The 19,145-nt window shown below is 39.2% G+C and overlaps 1 protein-coding gene across 1 annotated transcript in view; it reads right to left on the minus strand.

Moving 5' to 3' along the window:
- Window positions 1-278: 278 nt before the first annotated feature.
- Window positions 279-19,145, minus strand: part of LOC121962410 (urea transporter 1) — a 91,512-nt gene continuing 72,645 nt past the window's right edge. The window contains exons 7-10 of the mRNA XM_042512665.2: window positions 14,838-14,985; window positions 4,374-4,508; window positions 2,860-2,909; window positions 279-1,532 (exon numbers count right to left, since the gene is read on the minus strand). Coding sequence (XP_042368599.2) covers window positions 1,350-1,532; window positions 2,860-2,909; window positions 4,374-4,508; window positions 14,838-14,985 — 516 coding nt within the window. The 3' untranslated portion in view covers window positions 279-1,349. The remainder of the gene's footprint in view (window positions 1,533-2,859; window positions 2,910-4,373; window positions 4,509-14,837; window positions 14,986-19,145) is intronic.

A 19,145-nucleotide genomic window follows, 5' to 3' on the forward strand; every position in this document is an offset into this window, starting at 1 on the left:
AGACACACACACTCAAAACACAAACACACACGGTCATGCTAAAAGAAGCACAACAGCACTCACAATCAAATCTTCAATTGAAAGTACGTAGAACTACGAATGTTCATTCTTTTGTAACGCAGCTTAAAAAGACACAAGTACCGTTTGTGCAAGTATTTATATTTCTACTTTTTTTCTTATGCTTGATCAATCACAGACTGAGAGGCACTTTTGTATGTTTCATCCTGTTACTAACCTCATCACCACTGTCTGTGAGGTAATTAACGATAAAGAAGAATTTAGTCCCAGAACTAAAACTGACGTAGACAAAAAAATAAAAAAAATAATCCTGACAGCACTGAAAGAGAAATGCATGATGATAGAAAACAAATGTTATTGTTTGTGACAGTGTTTTCATTTCACCTGTATGAAAAAAATAATCTTTTTAATATTTATTATTCTTTTTTTTCACATTAGACTGGGGTGTATGGTTTGTGTGTGAATGTGGACATGTGTGTGTGTTTGGGAATATAGATGTTGATGGGGAAATATACTTTAAAAAAATTCACACAGGCAACATGAAGCACTGTGAAAAAAGGCTGATAATAATAATGAACCACAGAACACCTTCACTTTATCATTTAAGAAAATCTGATAACAATAATAAGATTCAAACAGTTGCCTTTAACATCCTGAGCTAAGCAGCTGACCACTCCGTCCATTTCAGAAACACATCACATGTGAACTCATTGTCTCACCGTCTGCTTGCATTGAGATACATGTCTGTTTTTACAATGAGTCCCCGTGGAGTCGTATGTTGTAGTGTGTCTATGCAGGGTACTGAAGGGGTTAAAAAAAATAATTGCTGTTGAATTCTGTCTGTGTTTTTATTGACGATAACAGTAATATAACTGTCATTTTAAAAATGAATGATTTTACTGAACTGATTTGTTGATTTCATGCCAATTAAAAGAAGTTTTCTTTCCCTTTAAATTGGCTGCTTGTTTGTTTTTATTAAAAAGTTCAAACTGACTGGAATAACAAAAGTTTTAAAATTTGGTTGGAAATGTTACACATGTAATAGAGATGTCTAGTTTTGAATACAGAGGCTTTTTTAACAACTATCATGCCTCAGTAACATTTTTTAACATTTCATTGCTGAACATACAGTGCCACCTTGTGGACAAATTGTGGAGTGACAGCTTCCTCAAAATGTTAAATCTACTTCTCTACTTCTTCTTCTTTTTTTTTTTTTTAAAAATGTATTTCTAAAGAATCTATTAATAAAATGCTTATACCAAATATGTATATATATGTTGAGCCCATCCAACTCAGAGGAACAAAGTACTGATACAGTACGGTACAATACATCACACATCAGTGCTCTTTGTGTCTGCAGTGTTTCCAGCTTCCCATTGGCTGCGGGAGTGCAGGTTGCGTTCAGGAGCCATAACTTGATGAGTAGGAATTCGGTACGCTGCTAAACTGCCTGTCTGCAGCAACATCAGCGTGACTGTCAAAGTAGCTGCCCAACTGCATGCTGGGAGACCAACCTAAGAGAAGAGGTGGAGAAAAAGTAAGTTACAGGAATACTGGACACCCAAAATGACCATTTGTTTCTCAATTACTCACCCGATGTTACACTGAATTCATGAGGAAAACTTAACTTCATAATGAATTAAGTTACAGAGGTCTGTGTTTAACAACAACACAACTATAAATCTCTAAAAATAAATGCGTGCGGTATAATCCAGGTCTCATTTACCCAGTCGTATTCTCAGTACTTCTCAAACATCTTTGCCCTCCCCGACAGAAAACTGAACATCGAGTGTAACCTCTCAAACTCCATTGACAAAAACAGTAATTTTACCTGGCTGAACATGGGAACTGCTGGTCTACCACTGCCTCAAACAGTTTGCTGTGTTATCATGTGGCTTTTGTGAAACTAAAGTAACCGTTTAAAACACTGAAGTCACACAATAACACAAACAAACTGACCAAGACAGTGGTAGACCAGCATTTGTTTTCAGTGTAGAAAACTGAGGTGGTGCTTTGAAGAGGGAAAAGATGTTGAAAATGTTTATGTTTTACTTTTAGTACAATTCCCTTTCTTGAAATACTGTCTGAGAAGTACTGAGAATATGACTGGATAAATGAAACCAGATTGCACTGCATGAGTTGTGTGAAAGTTTGTAAACAGGTGCTTTGATAGAGTTTTGCTGCTGTTAAAAGCGGCCCCCTATGACTTCAGTCCATCAAGAATTTTGAATTCTTTGTTCACTGTGAAGGAATGCAAGAAAAACAAAGCTTTCTATATAAATTTAACATAACACAGGCTGACTATTTGATATACTAATGGTTGCTTGGAGGGTACTTCTTTAATGAATTAGAGATAGTGAGGTGAGTAAGAGACTTACAAGCTCTATACATAAAAAGAGTCGGAGAGTTTTAGCATTAGCCTACTTCAGGTTTTGTTGAGGAAGGTATAAAAGATGTGTGTTCACTTACTAAAGACAAGACTGAAAAAAATATTGGGAGAAAAATGACTGTACAATAACTCCTATTTGTCTGCAGTATTTTGTTTTTGCACAACAGTCATCAGGCAAGAATCAACAAAACCCTAGAGTGATGCAACACTGTTAAATAATCTTGCTTTTTGACCAGTTTCTTTTTCACAGTCTGAAAGAATTAACACTTTCAGCTCAACAAGGAAAGTGTAATCATTATTTTTTTCAGTCTTGACATTATTTTGCAGCCATGCTATTGCTAAATCTGAGGCTGAAATTGAGTCACCGTAGGCTTTGAAAAATGAAAAGAACCGCCGAAGGCTCCTCAGTGTTGCTGCTAAATACACACATGGCTTGAAGTGTGTGTACTTACTGTTCCCAGCAGATTGCTCAGAGCGATGTCAGCGTATGCAGAGAGGAAGGCTGTATGCAGAGGAGAAGAAATTAGGCTAAATATATCCTCACTCTGTATCTCTCTTCAGGTTGCTGACGTATATACAGTAGCAGGTACAAAGGTTGGCTGCAGTTGATCCTGATAGGAGACTGATTGCAAGCTCTAATTAAGGCCAATTTACCTAATGAGAGTTGATTAGCTCCCTGCCAAACCAGTCAGGGCTAATGTCCATGGCGCTCCAGCTTGCAATTTAAATTCTGTCAGCTTGTCTGTATTCATAACTACCAGCAGTGGGAAACAGGAAACCTCCAAAAAGATAATTTAAATCAAGCTTTAAAGTGACAAAATTACAAGAATTTTAAGCGATTACAACTATTTGACACAGAGAAAATGACAAAGGACATGCAGGAAATACATGACAGTAAAAGAAAATGGGTGGAAAACAGTAAAAATAGCAGACTAACTTGTCTGTCTGTAGTCATAATACCCACACACCTCAAGGTTTATCTTCACCTGCCTAAGAAGACATGATTCAGCACATGACTGGTTCAGCAGAGAGATGAGGTCATAATGTAGTAGCAGAATTGATGTAAGTGACATTTCAAAGAGTCAGAGGAATCAGACAAATCACAAAATCACAACATAATGTCTTTCTCAAACGAAGGTGTCACTGTCAAAGTCCCATGTAAACTGTCTGGGTTCTACTGTTTGGGAGCTAAGAAAATGAGGCTTGTTTAATTGGCTTGTAAATATCATGCAAAGTGAAATTAGAATGAGATTGTCGCCAGATAAAGAGTTTATAGGTTTTTAAAAAATGAAGCCGAATTCCTTTGTATGAGTTCATAAGTTCCACAGCCACTGCAATGGGGCTGCTGAGAGTCCCATCATTAAGTCTAAAAAATGAGAAAAACAAAAAGGTCTCAGAAATCATTAAAGTATTAAGGGTCATTTGTATGACTTTATGGTGGTGATCGTACCAGCAACCCTATCTAATTATTGTCTTTTTCGTATACACTGCATCGAATCTGATGGTTTCAGCACCATGGACAGAGGCATCATAAAAGATTGTATTTGTTTCAGCACTGCAGACAGAAACAAAGTGAAAGGCTGCATTTGTTTCAGCACCATGGACAGAGACAGTGTGAAAGATTGTATTTCTTTGGGTACACTGAAGCAGCTTGTTTGTTTTGTTGCCCCTGATTTGCAAAGTAGCATAATGGCAAGAATAACGGCAGAAGCAACAAGTTTTAAATCTGTTTGTTATAAGACCAGTGCAAAACCCAATTAAGGTTACCTCAACTACAGTAGTTATCATAATTATTACAAAATTTAAAATTATGTTCATGTGTTTTGGTTGTTGTTGTTGTTGTTGTTGATGATGTTTTACCAAGAGCTACTATAAAAAGCTATTCACTACACTGCACAATATTCTAAAAAGGATAAACTCTGTGTGTGTGTGTGTGTGTGTGTCTGTGTGTGTGTGTGTGCGTCACCGCTGGCAATGGCAAAGAGGTGAGTCCTCCAGCTGAAGGTGAAGAAGAGTCCTCCAACAGCCATGCACCCCAGAGCTCCATTAAACCCAGAGAGACCTGAGTACAGCAAATCATGACGCACCGCTGTGGATAAACCTGTCTCGGGCAGGCACACACACACACACACACACACACACACACACACACACACACACACACACAATTAAAACTTTACAGGTCTGACTGCAAAAACAATGAGTCACCGCTGTTGACAATGCTGGGAATAACATATCAGAAATACACATACAAACACACACACACACACACACACACACACACACACACACACACACACACACACACAGACACACACACAGATTATTTGTTGAATCTGCTGTACTAGAATTATCCACAAGGTGGTGTTAGACACATACTATTATGCGATTGCCTTCAAATTTTAATTTGCATAGAACCTAATAAGGAAATGTTGATTTTTCCTTTCCATATAAAACTTGTGTAACACTGTTTACAGGATATGATGCAACACAAAGGAGGAGCCGAGATGATCTTCGTCTGCTTTGTCTGATGATAATTCCACTTTGGAAAAGACCGTCTCTCCTCCGTCAGTAGTCATGTGATGGTGGTGAGTAAGGCTCGGTAGGGGAAGTGCTGACAAAGGCTCTGCCAGTCTCTTTTCTAGTGAGCCGGAGTTACTCTAAAATAAATGGTTCTATGTCTTTTAATTCTTTTACTATAACGAGACTGTACGAGTCATGAGAAAAGGAGAGATGAGAGAAGAGAAAGCATTGGCTCAGATCAATCACATAGAACCTCTAAGGACACTTTTAAGTTGCTATATAATGATATTTATCTTCACACGTCCTAAAATGACTTTACAATAACAGCCTGAGTGGTAGCAATGTGGGTTTTGTTTTGGTCTTACATTTTTCAGTCCTGATTCTACCATCCAGTCTCTGTGGTACTGCTGCAGAGCACTGATGCAGTAGGTGGGTGAACAGCAGGTCAGTGTCTTCACATTCATACTAAACAAACACTACAAAGTGAAGCTGACACTATAGGAAGACTGCACAGGGAGCATGCTGACCCAAATAAATCTCTGTGCAGCCAGAGGCATTGACCTTTTCTCTGCTGGCCTTCAGCAGCAGCTGCATCACATCTTTCAACCCAAACGTGAGGGAGAATAACGATGTCATCAGGAAGAGTAGAGCCACTGAGATCAGCAAAGGCCAGCAAGCTTCATTCAGATTCGGCGAGGAGGCATTATGCTCTGCACAACCAGGAGATAGTTTGCTCTCTCTGGTTGAAGTTGTGACCTCACCAGTGATTTCAGTGTACTGACACATTGTCTTTCTTTTACGTCACTACAGCAAGGAGAGATGATAAACTACTGAAGGTTGGCAAAAATAAGATTTTCAGTAGCTGAAGTTGCTCTTAAGTTGTGATGTTTTATTTACCTGTTTTTATGCTCATTTTCAATTTGCGCATCAAAAACGAGTGAAAATACACCCCTTTAATATACAACAAAGTCCAATACAACACTTACTTTTTACATACACACCAATATAACAGGAATATTCTAAATAGTACCGTATTCTGAATTTAATGCAGGTCATGCAGACAGCAAATTCCATGTCAATGTTCTAAATTTTCATTGGGCCTTTTCTTTAACAACACATTTTCTGATTAAGGGATATGCTGATATTATTCAGGTTCTAGAAGCATTCTTTGGACATGTGTATACATTACATCTGGGTTTTTTTAATGCAGTTTGCCACACACATGGCCTCTTGCCTGTTCACTGTCAGCTCTGTGAGTTGTCATGGATACACTGTACACAAACCAACTAGTCAATAGTTTGCAAGGTGGTTGAAGAAATACAGGAGGGAAGCTGTGCTCACATTTTCCAACAAGCCTACCACTTGTGGAAAAATTTAAAAAAAAAAAAAAATCCTCTTTTGACGCTTAAAAAAGCAAAAGTGGTCCCAGTGGTTTCATTTTTCAATATTTTGATGTAATAAACAACATGTTAAAGCACATTGAGCTGAATAATCATGGTTGTATGTAAACAAAATATTAGCGGAGTACTTATTTTCATTAGCCATATAAACAGTGTAGTAAGAATACTACCTTTTTCCGAATAAGGGCAAAAAACTCATTATTTCGTGCATGTAAACACAGTCACCGTTTACAGCCTTTTGAGATTACCAATTGAGTCAACGCTTTTCTGACACAGTGTCAACAAAATCTGAAAATTATAATTCACAAAGATGCCATGTGTAACAGGGCTGTTTTGCTTTGCATGCAACTGCAAAGGTGTAGCAGTACCTAATAAACATGGTAACCCTGTACAGCTGGATTCAGCATTGTCAATAAGTTGCACTTTTGAGCATTTCTGCTTTTCCCTGTACATAAGCCAGAAGGTAAGATAATGCATCTGTGTGTGTGCATGTGTGTGTGTGTGTAAGCAGAGTCCATCACTCCTGTCGCCCCACCCAAGGCAGCTGCAACTCCTCAGCTATGGAAAGCTTTAAAACTGCTTACTGACTGTTTCATTAATATACACAGTGCTCATGTTTGTGGAAGCATGAACCCTGCAGCATTTCTGCAGCAGAGAGAGTGTATTTTTTACCTCACCGAATAATAGCAGTATCATAAAAAATTACTGAACACTGTCTGACTGTGCTGAAGAGTGACCACCGGTTGGCTCACTACTTGCTGTAGCAGCACACGTGATGCACGTGCGCTGAGCTAAATGTGCTCCAGGGTGAGTGGGAAGGAATTATCCCTTGGTTAATAGTCTGGTGGCATTGTCATATCACAACTCTGTCATTAAGAGAAGAAGCAGTTTAAAACCCATTTAAATTAGCAGAAAACACATGACCACCCATGCTAAACAAAGTTAAACGCCTAAAATGACAAAATGCTATCAGACATGTCGGCAACTGCTCCACCCTGCATCTCCTCTATAATAATCCTGCAGGATTCCAAAGAATTCATCTGCAGTAACAGTAAATTTTGGAAGCTCCTCCAATGATAAATGACCCACAGGCTGTGCTGTGATTGATTTCCTTATTACCAGGCATCGTGGGCTGCAGTTTAGCAGTCTGGTCCTGAAGCAGCCTGACCACACCCCAGGACTGCCTCTTCACTCTCTTGTTTGTTTTGCCTCTTTCACAGCTACCCTCTCCTGCAGCCTGCCTATAAACGCCCCAGCTCCCTCTGCACTCATTCCACACCTCATTATCTTCCCCCCTGTCTTCCTGTTCATTGTCACCATTCCCCTTGTCGTTTGTCATCCACGGTACCTCCCTCTTTCCTTTCCTTGCTTCCTTCATCACTCTCACTCTGCTTGTTCCCTCCCTACATAAGGGGTGTCATTAAAAACTAATGGCAATGTGGGAGGGAGGCCCCAGAGGATACTCAAATTTTTACTGTTTTTCTATTACGTGTGTATGCCTGTGTCTCTGTGTGTGTGTGAGTCACTCCCAGTGTAATCGTCTATGCAAAAAGAATGAGTCAGAGAGCTCTTATCATATCAAGCCCAATATCTCCTCTCCATCCTCTCCTCTTTTCCGCTTGCTGCCTGCATCAAACCACAGTGACTGGCTGCAGACTAAATGGAGGACAGTGCAATAGGTTGGAATGACCAGCTGAAATGAACTGCACGTAATGCCTCTTTTTCCAATGCTGGTCAGTAATGGCTAACTTTGCATTTGGGTCTTTGCTCTTCATGCTGCTGGTGAATCCATCATTCTGGCCCTTGAAGTCTTTGAGGGGAAAACTGCTTGTGGATGCAGCTAAATGGATTGCTCTGTATGTGAGCTCATTAGTTATCATTGTCAAGATGTCAGATGTTGTTTGGGTGTATTTCTACAATCCTCTGACTTCCTCCTCTGGCTTCTTATGCTGCTAATCTTGTGAGAATTTATCCTCATTACTGTTAAGTCAATGAATTTTCTTTCTAAGAAGTTAAATAGTGCATCTATAGCCGTGCAAGTGTCTCTTTCAAGTGCTCTGAAGTATTTCACGGCTGGAAAGACAGTCTTTTCATAAAACTGGGCTCTTTATGCAATAGAAAGATGCAAATACTTTTGAAGAGAATGATCAAAGAAAACACACAGAAAGGGCATTCACTTTTGCTCAAGAGGTAGGAAACCTACAACTACCAGAATGCAATGTGTATAATATGTTCATTTACACTTATTATACACATTGTTATGATACAGAGCTGGTTGCAAAGTATCCCCTAAAGCTAAATGCTAATATCCAAACGATGACGATGTCAACATGCAGATGTTTGGTGGATAAAGATGGATAGATACTATAGATAGATAGATAGATAGAAAGAATCCAGTTGGCCTCTACCTATTGTCTGACCCTTTTGGGCTGTTATGTAACATGGTGCAGGGGTCTGTCTCAAGACTGTAACTAAATAATCCTAAAAAATGATGTCTTCCTAAACTCTGGGGCAGATTGAGTTCTTTGCTTCTTCCTTCTTTCTCCTGTCTGTTGCTGCAGTATGTCGCAGCAGAGATGGCAGGTGTGAGATTTTTGTTTAAAAAATACCTTTAATGTGCGGTTTCATTCACATCAGAAATCCAAAGCTACTTAAAGAACAGTGAACCTCAGTTGACTCCTCCAGCTGCCTCACTTGCTTTACCCTCCTGGATTTGATCCCACTTTAAAGCATTTTTAAAGAAGCAAAATGCATTCGCTTGAGAAAAAAATGCCTTGTGAATTCTGAATTGAAGGTTTAGTGTGAAGGATTTAGAGGCATCCAGGTTGCAGAACTTTTCCTGTGTGCCAAGCTTGTAGGAGAACTACAGTGGCAAACGTTTGCCTGTTCTGGGCTACTGAAGAACAAAACGGCAGATGCTGTGGAAGAGGACTGCGCTGTATGTGCATATGTACTCAGTACTCATTCAAAGCTGACAAAAACAGCAGTTCTTATTTCCAGATTATAAACTAATGACAACACAATTTTACTCCATTTCTGCCTATAGATGCCCCTAAATCCTCCACACTGGACCTTTAACAAAATTATTATCTCAGAATTCTAGGAAAAAAAATTCAATTATAAAATAAAATTCTGCTGTTATTTCTAAAATAATGAGATAATTATTCCAAAATCATGAGAATAGGTTCCTGGGGAAGAGAAAAAATCAGTTCATGTTTTTCCTGAATTAACAAGAATCAGATTAATTCAGAAAAACAACAAGCACTTTTTTTTCCTCAAGTGAAATCATTACACTTCTGTACATTTCTACAATAACTCTTCAATATCATGACTGTAACAGAAGCCCGAGGCTCTGGCCTACATACAGCCCTTGATCTCCTCCTCTGGAAACCCCTTATGGGAATTGTTTACACCACAATGCTTTGAGTGACAGCTCTAAATATGGCCTCACACTCTGGCTGTCCCGGACCAACCTGGTGTCTCTTTCCTTCCTCAGTCTGACCCATACTACTGTATCTCTGTCATCCTCGCTCCATCACACAGACAAACTAGGCAGCGTTAAGAGGTGATGATTACTCATAGAGCGCCACAGTGATTTCCCTCGTCTGTCGTCAGGGATCCACACATCTCTAAACATCTGCTGTCTGCATGCCTTTCGTCTTTCACTTCGGCTTAATCCTTGAAATAAATGAAAAGAAAACCAGGGACTACAGCGGCAAAGGTGGGGATAAATGATGCGGTGATGACAGTGATAAATAACGGAAAATCACGGAGACGTCAATGAAAATATACAACGGTAATGATGGTGAAAATAATATACTAATGAAGATGATGATAGAAAAGGTATAGTGACCAGTGACTTGTCAAGTTGTGATAGAATAATTGCTGTTTGGCACAGTTTAGCAGTTATGATCAAATGGAATGGTGGTGTGATGACATCACACACACACACACACACACACACACACACACACACACACACACACACACACACACACACACACACACACACACACACACACACACACACACTCCCACCTCCTCCTTCCTGATACCAACCCAGAGTACGTTACACTCCGCACTGTGTAGGCAGTGAAGGATAATGAATGCAGAGCAGAAATGGAGAGAATGATGCAAGTGCAAAAAAATGATAAGAGGAGTTTTGAAAGCTGATAAGAAGAAAGGATTAAAGAGAGCAAGAAAAAAGGGCTGCTTCATGGAGGGGAGGTACGACATAAGAAGAAAGACAGAGTCAGGGGCACGACTTGTTTTCAGAAGTGTTAAAGAAGATGGTGTCAAATCCGTATACACACTCACACATACACACTGTCAAAACCTCTTGATCATTTCGGGAGTCCTCCTCTCCCCTTTGATGCATTTATTAACGTCTATCTCTTTTGTTGCGTCTCTCTCTGGCACTACTTTTTCTCCTTCACTCAATTTATGTCCCTTCTTTATCCCTTTTCTCCTTTCTCCATCTCCGTCTGACACTTTCTTCTTTGCCTCTTGACACTGATTCCTCTTTTACCCTCTGGTTCTTTGTCAGGCAGGATTAAGTTTTGAGTCTGACCTTGTAGCAGTTATTTGCACTCTTAACTCTCTCCTCTGTGTGCCACTTCTTCATTTGTTTCTGCTCATGGGTGTGTGTGAGCCCATTTACATTTAATGTGTGCATCTGGTGCACCAAACTCTACAGTAAAAGATGCATGTAACAATGGCAAAAGTCCAAATTCTGCTGATAACAATGGCAAAAATAGGGGAGAACAGGGTCGGCCGTCACAGTTTTTACTTTCATTTGAACCCCTCGAAAATTGTATGCCCGCGGGGATATTTTGAAAATTTTCAACCAGCTTTGTATCATTACAATATGGGTTGTATGTGTCAATGATCTGTGGAAAACTCCCCTTCTAGCGCCTTCCTGCACAGTGAAAACGGAGGCTGAAAAACAGTAAAACTGTAAAACTTAGCAGTGCTGATCAAATATAAACCTATATTCTGTTACTGAGTTGCATATTTCTTGCATTAAATTGACTTCAAAAATTTGATTTAGCTTACCATTTAACTATAGTATGAGATTGTTTGTTATGAGCCGGTTGCCCTTGTGTCAAACGGACAAATTTGCATCACGTTCCCTATTAATGGGAGCGGTTATTGGTCTGGTGTGGAGCAGTGCATTCTGGTAGTTGTAGGTGTAATACTTTTTCAGCAAAAGCAAATGCCAAAGTCCTTTTTTTCCATTTTTTTTCTGGTCATGTAGCACCAATGTTAAAAGTGCTTGTGTCTTTCAACTGCATAGACAGCCTAGTTTTATTACCAGACCATCTTTCCTAAGCCAAAAATGTCAGGTAGGAATGAAGTGACCTTTCCTTAAACTGCTGCTAAGGGCATAGTGGGGCATAGTAGGGCAAGGTACTCCTTCTAAATAACACTGTGTCCTTTTTTTTGTTGTTGTTTTTTAAAGAAAAGGGACAGCGAGCATATTTGAAAAACAAACAAATAAACAAATAAAAAAAATCACCTATATGTACATACCAGTAGATAAATATTTCACCATTTGAAAACTGGAGTGACATCACTTTTCTTGTGCCTCTCTCTGACGCCTTTCACAAGTATGTAAACCTTTGAACCCGAGGCAAACTGGTTTAAATTCGTACATGGGAAAAAAGGCAACAAGCAATTTGGTAAGAAATGCTCCACAAATTGCCAAAAAAAAAATTAAATGCTTGGGAAAACTGTTTAGAATTATCACAACTGCATATTTAAAATTATTTTACAGAATTATTTAAATTATTATTATTAAATTAAAAATTTAAGCATGTTTTGCAGGCCATTTGCTTGTTTTTTGTTTTCAATAATTTCAAGGTAATTCTTTTTTTTTAAGAAAAAACAACTGTTTATAACGTATTTTCAGTTTATTTTCAAGTACTTTCAACTAATTTCTTGCAAATTTTTGGATAATTTCTTTTTTTGTTGCTCATGGCCTCCTAGTCATGCTTTTGAAGCCACTTTTCTCAGGTTTTGAAGGGTTACACGGTATTAAACTATGCACATCAGCTAATTAGTAACATTAGCTGTAAATAAAAAATGTACCTTATTGTCAATAAGAAATGTATAGAAATTGTAAATCGCAAACCTTATCCTTCAGTCATTCAAAGTAACATTAACAAAATCAATACTTTAACTCACAGTCAACCAGAAAAAATGAGACAGACTTAATACAATATGACCTTGGAATTAGTTAAAAGTCTAACAGCAATTTAGATTTGGGAATGAAAGAAGTCTTTCTCTTGTTGAGCCCTAAATTACAAGTGTCCAAATGAAAAAAAAGAAAAGCAGGGCTGACCTTTCCAAGATCAATGAAAGCTATAAATTCATACTTCATTTGGGCTAACATGGCTATAACAAAAATCATTGAAAAAAAACAGAAAAACAGGAAGGAAGATAGAATGCACAAATGACAGCAATAGAGCCCATGTTTTCTGTACCGCTTTTTCCTATTGTTGTTGTTTCCCCTCAGCTTTGTTGCCTCCACAAACCCACTGCAGTCACATCTCTTTGATCACATTCCTGTCATACTGCTGTTTTTGTGGTAGCACTGTGTGTGTGTGTGTGTGTGTGTGTGTGTGTGTGTGTGTGTGTGTGTGTGTGTGTGTGTGTGCATGTACATGCCACTGTTAGCATGGATCTACAGGTTTGTCCAAGTGTGTGTATGTACGAGCTCTCTCCCACTCCTCTGTTTCTTACAGTATGACTCATAGCCACAGACACACACATACACACACCAAAGTATTTAAGGACTGCATTGTACTTGTAGCAGCAGACGGAAGCAGGGGGCTGAAGCCTTTTAAACTCCTAGCATTTCTTTCTCTCTCGCACTCTCCATGAATGGTCACAGTGATGCAGAAGTAAAAGGCGTACACAGCCACGGGCCTGCGTGTTTGTATAGAAGCCAGTGGTTATCGGTGCCCGGCTAATTGCTCTGTGTCTTTTGGAGCTGCCCACAGGCTGCTACTGCCTATCTTATAGTTTCATACTTATATATGCTGCTGACATTCTGTTTCATTGCCAGGGGGCTTCATAAACTCTACCCGACTTTAACCTTGTTAAAATGTACTGTAATTCAACATTCGCCATACAGGGAGCTAAGCCTGCAATCTATTTGAGGTCCTGGCTGATGGTTTAATAAATGGAGGGTTTATACTGCTACCTAAGACAAAAGTTTATGATACTGCATTATGCTATTGGCACAGGTACAGTGGCTTGTGTAACTATGACTATGCAGAACAAATAAAGCAGGTATGGTATCACTTATTATTAATGTTTTAATATGTATTGTTACATAACCCTGGTGATATAATTAGGGTTTATTTTTTCCAACTTAACAAAGCTCCTTCAGAGCCACAGAGAACATTACTACATTACTGTGTTCACAGGTTCTGCATTACTCTCCATGACGAGGAACTTGACATCTATGTGTGAAATTTTGGAGTTTGCTACCTAAAACAAAAGTTAATGACACCTAATTACACTATGGGTACAGGTACGGTGGCCCTGAGGGTCAAACACAACAATATTTCTGGGATACTACAACATTCCAACGACAAAACATTTCTCCAAAACACAATGTTGGGGTTTTTTTTTTTTTGGGCGGGGGGGTTATTTTGTGGTCTGAAATGTCATTTGTTTATAGAAAATGTTGTGGTGGTTGATGTGTTGAGCCCTTAGGCTTGTGCCTGGTAGGCCAGTTCAGTAATCCTTCCATGGCTGGAATATGCTTGAGCCAACTGCAACCCTGCAAAGTGTACGTGGCTGTAGATAATAAAGGATTTCCGTGTTGGGTAAAAAAAGAGAGAAAATCAGACTGAGTGGGGGCTTGACCATGAACTGCAACATCCCTGGTTTGAGTCTGTTGCATCTTTCTCTCTTTTGTTGCTTGTCCTCCACTGTCTAGAATAAAGGCACAGTAGAGCACATAATACTTAACCCTTTCAAATCTGGAGCAACATCACTTGTCTTATGCTGCTTTCAGAGGCATTGCACTTTTCTTCATAAATGTTTCCATGTCCAAGCTGGCAAAACACTGATGGCATAATTAGGGTTTTTTTGTCTAAAACTTAACAAAGCTCCTTAAGAACTATAAAGGACATTATTACACAACTGTTTTCACAGGTTCGGCAGAACTCCCTATGACTAGTAAATTGACATTTATGTGTGAATTGTGTCAGAATCTTCCTGTAAGTAATGATACCCAGGACAGAGTGTTACACAGTGAGATACTGGCACTGAAGATGTGAAATATCAACCACCAGCCATTACCTGATATGAGGTCAGTACAGTACAGGATGACCTACAAATGAATACAACTATAATCCCAGTTTGCTGATGCTCCCACTCCTCCCACACAGACACACACACACACAGACACACACACACACACACACACACACACACACACACACACACACACACACACACACACACACACACACACACAGATGGAGACTCACCAGCTAATGTTCCAACTGCAGATCCTAACAGAGCATGGGTGGCCAGCAGGGGGGAGTAGAGCAGAACGGCTCCCAGGATGAGGAGAGAAGGGCCCAAGGCACCACAGGCGAAGATCTGACCCACACCCAAGGGGATGCCACGCAGTACCTGGACAAGAGAGACAAATTAGGAAGATTCTGACAACACTTTGCACTATGTAGCATATTGCAAATGATTCTAAGTGTCATATATATGTATATATAACATAAGTAAAAGCACAATCACAAAAACATAATGCAAAATGTGTGGAAACTATTCAGCTGCTCTCTTCTCTGTCAAAATCTGTCTGTTTTATTCGCCCAATTAAACACACACACACACACACACACACACACACACACATATGCTGCATTCCCAACAGTCAGTGAGAAGTGAGGAGTTTCCATGGCGACGGGATGGGTGCACCTGCCTGTCGCTGATATTTACAAGTCATAAACAGTGTTTAATTATATCGCTGCAACGCAACTCTGTGCGTGCATCTAAGTGTGTACAACCCTGTGTATGCACGTGTGTGTTTGTGTGCAGAGAGACTGAATGCGCTGTTGTGCTGGTGCAGCCAGAGCGCCATCCACAGCAGAGTGAAAAGCTGAAGACATTAAATATAAATAGGACTGACGTCATCCACATCTCTGGAGAGAAGTGGAGGAGAGAAGGATGGAGGGAAGGGAGATAGGTAGAAAAAAAGGAAGAGGGAGAGCTACAGAGAAGAAAAACAGGATGAAAAGGGGAAAAATAGAAAAAGAGAGGGAGGAAAAGACTATACACACTAAGGGCCATAACAGAAAAAAATGGTGTTGTCCTTGTGGTTACATATAGTAGTTGTTTATCGTAAACTGAATTACAAGGAAGCAAAGCAAAGGAGGATGAAAGAGAGATTTAAAAAGTGATGGAAAAAGAAAGTGGGAGACGCAGGAAGGAGATTTGCATAGCAGAGCAAGGACGTGGATGGAGGCTGGGGAGAGGAGAAGCAGAGAGATAAAAAGAAGGATTTAGAGGTTTTAGATCTCCCAAGTTACAAACCAAAGGGACTTTATGAAATAAAATTGCAGCATTTATGAGTCAAAGGACAGACAGATGGAGGGAAGAGAAAAAGAGGGAGACAATGAAATGTAGGTGGAAACAGGGAGATAAATAATCTGATATGGAGGGACTGAAACTTGTGGAAAGTAATCATTCAGTGTGAGGGACATACTGTGCCATGGGGTGCGATGCTTGGTAATAGAATTGTGTGTAAATCTTGACTTTATATTCAGGACACCTAACATCGCTGAGAGGGTTTAGTCAGTAATCTCATTAAGACAACTTCACGGTCACTTTGCAGATCAGCGGGTGCAGAAATACACTTTTATAACATCTTTCAGCTCTTCTGGCTCTTACTGTGCCACTAAATCCAACAACCAAGACAAGAGGCCCTTTTACAGGTCTAGCTATTGTGTGTGTTCAGTATTATGCTTCAGGAGGGTTTTTCATTGAAGAAATAATGAAGCAAGGTTATAACCCATTATACAGTATTATGTTTAATGCTTCTAAAATATTGAATTTATACAGTGAAGATGTACCGTTATACTGAGATCTCAAGGAGAGATTTTTATGTAACTTATGAGTATCATACATCAGAAAAATCTGATTTGCCTTTCAGTGTTGCACAGGAAAGTTGTCCTGGTACACTTTTTTTTCCATAGTTATGCTGATGATACACTGCTATATATTTTGCTCGAGCCTAATGACAATGCTCTGTGTTCCCTACCCTGCCCTAACCTAACCCTAAATGAAAATAAAACTGAGATACTCTCGGCTGGCCCCTGAACTATTCTCTATTCTCTTGTAGACTTGTGCATCTGGCATTATTCTAAGTTCGGATTTAAATTTTATTTTCCATGAAGGTGGCCAAAACAGCTTTTTATCTGTTAATAAAAAATGAGTTTCAACCAGCTTTGTATCAAAACAATGTGGATAGTATGTGAACTGTGGTAAACTTCCTCCAATCTAACCAGTGGCTAGATCTCCCCGCTCTTCCCATGGCGAAACTCCACCAGATGACTTGTTTTGCATCAACTTTTGTCATCCAGTTGTGTTCAGCTGGCTCTTGGGGCTATTGCTACAAGTCTCTTAAAACATCAATGAACTACACGCTTTGCTTTCGCATTTTCATACTGCCCACCACCCATGCCGCCATCGTGGACACAAACACTGTACAGATGGTCAAAGAAAACTAACCCTAATCTTTGTCTCTCAAACTCAGACCAAAATCCAATAAAATGGTAAAACTTGGCAGTGTTGATCAGATATAAAGCAAGATTATACAAATAAAAAATAATAGGAAACACAGCTTTTGTGAACTATGTCCCAAAATTATATAATACCAAAAGCTATGAGAGATGTGGGCTCGTTGAACATTTTCAAAAGACCTAAAAAAAACCCCTATATATTAAACCTATTATTAATTTATTTTAATTTTATATTAATTCTTCATTTTTCAATTCTTACTGGTCACTGTAGTATTTACTTTCACTAAGGGTGCATTTCATTTATCATCAACTGTATTTCTTTTATTGTGAATCACTTGAAGATATGAAAAGTGCTCTATAAATTCAGTTATTTATTATTATCAGCTATTATTTGCTTTTCTTTATATATATATATATACATGTGTGTGTAATGTTTATAGGAATTTTGTTTGTTTGTTGTATGTATGTGAACTTTTGTTTTCCATAAAAACTGTATAAACATATATAAAGTTCCTACATATACACAACTGCTTATGAGTAGAGTCTTTATGTACACTCATTACTTTTGAGAGGATGGAGCTTTTCCGATTCGCATCACATAATCTGTTCTGCCCGCTTCCAAACAAAAGCTCAGAGATTAAAATTCAGTCGCTCCTCAAGCATCGAGATGCCAGCTGGCTCACGGAGATCAAAAGCCGACCGCAGCAGCTGGTGAGAGTCTGGAATCTCTTGCCAAAGTCTCGTGAGAAGCAGTTCAAGGCAACTGCATTTCATCTCCATACAGGGGTCGAAGAAAACTATCTATTTTCTTTGCAGGGTATACCGTGCTACAGCTTGCATCCTAATCAAGCGGACTTTCGGGAACATAAATTTAGGGCTTAAGGTTTTGGTGCTGTTGTTTTCTCCATGGCTTCAACAACAGCAATAAATCCCCCACAACTTCTCCTTCCTGGAAACCTGACTGACTCTCACACTCTACTAAATGTTATATACTATTTCAGTTCACAGAAACATAATAACACTTCATCTTGATTGCCTTACCTCCGCTATGAGTTTCAATCACCAAGAATTGTAAATTAAAACAGTTTGGGCTGATTATAATTTCCAAACGGGAGCTCAGACAGTATCTGTTGCTAAGTAACTGGTGAGTCATAGCTTGCTGATCTTTTGCATATTGTGCTCCTATCAGTAACTCGTTCACTCAGGCTGCAGCATGGCAGATGCACTGAAGACAACTCTGGCCTTAAATCTGCTTGGTTTCTGTTTTTCTTCCTTCATCATCTATACTTTCTTTTCTAATAGCTCCCTTTGTGGCTGCTAATGATCTGCACCTGTTTTGTGATCATGTGACCTGATGAGTTGCCTCTGTTCAAATATCACTGCAAATGTTACTCTACCAGATCCCTTCATTGTAAAAAATGCAAATTGAGTGTTCCTTCCTTCCCATCTGAGTAGGGAAAAGAGCCACAAAATTAAAAGAGAGCTGATAAAAATGTTTTTTTAACTTGTTAGAATTACCATTAAATCACTAAAGGCGCAGTTAATCCCCAAAATTAAAAAGACACATTTTCCTCTTACCTGTTGAGCTATTTATCAATCTAGATTTTTTTTGGTGTGAGATGAAGCGTGTTGGAGAGATCGGCTGTAGAGATGTCTGCCTTCTCTCAAATGAAATGGAACTAGATAACACTCAGCTTGTAGTGCTCATAGTGCAAAAAGTATATATATTTGAGAAACTCAACAGCAATGTCCCCTTCCAGAAATCATGGCCTGGTTACTGAATGATAATCCGTGAATGTGTATCTACTGATGGAGGGGAGGCTTGCTGACAGAAAAAAGACGTACGTAACATTAATGGCACCCTCTTCTGCTGAGATGTAATGTTAACTAGTTCAGCAGTGCTCAGTAAGCTGGCAGTGGGTGCACGCTTCCCTTTGCACGAGGATATGGTTGGTAGGTGTAATTTGGTAGAAATAAAATGCTATAAAAAATGTCATCATCTGTGTCTGTTTTCAAAAAGAGCCTTACACAGCAGTGACT

This window comes from Plectropomus leopardus, chromosome 23, assembly GCF_026936395.1.
Source record: "Plectropomus leopardus strain MGB_pleo_1.0 chromosome 23, ASM2693639v1, whole genome shotgun sequence".
Taxonomy (NCBI): Eukaryota; Metazoa; Chordata; class Actinopteri; order Perciformes; family Serranidae; genus Plectropomus; species Plectropomus leopardus.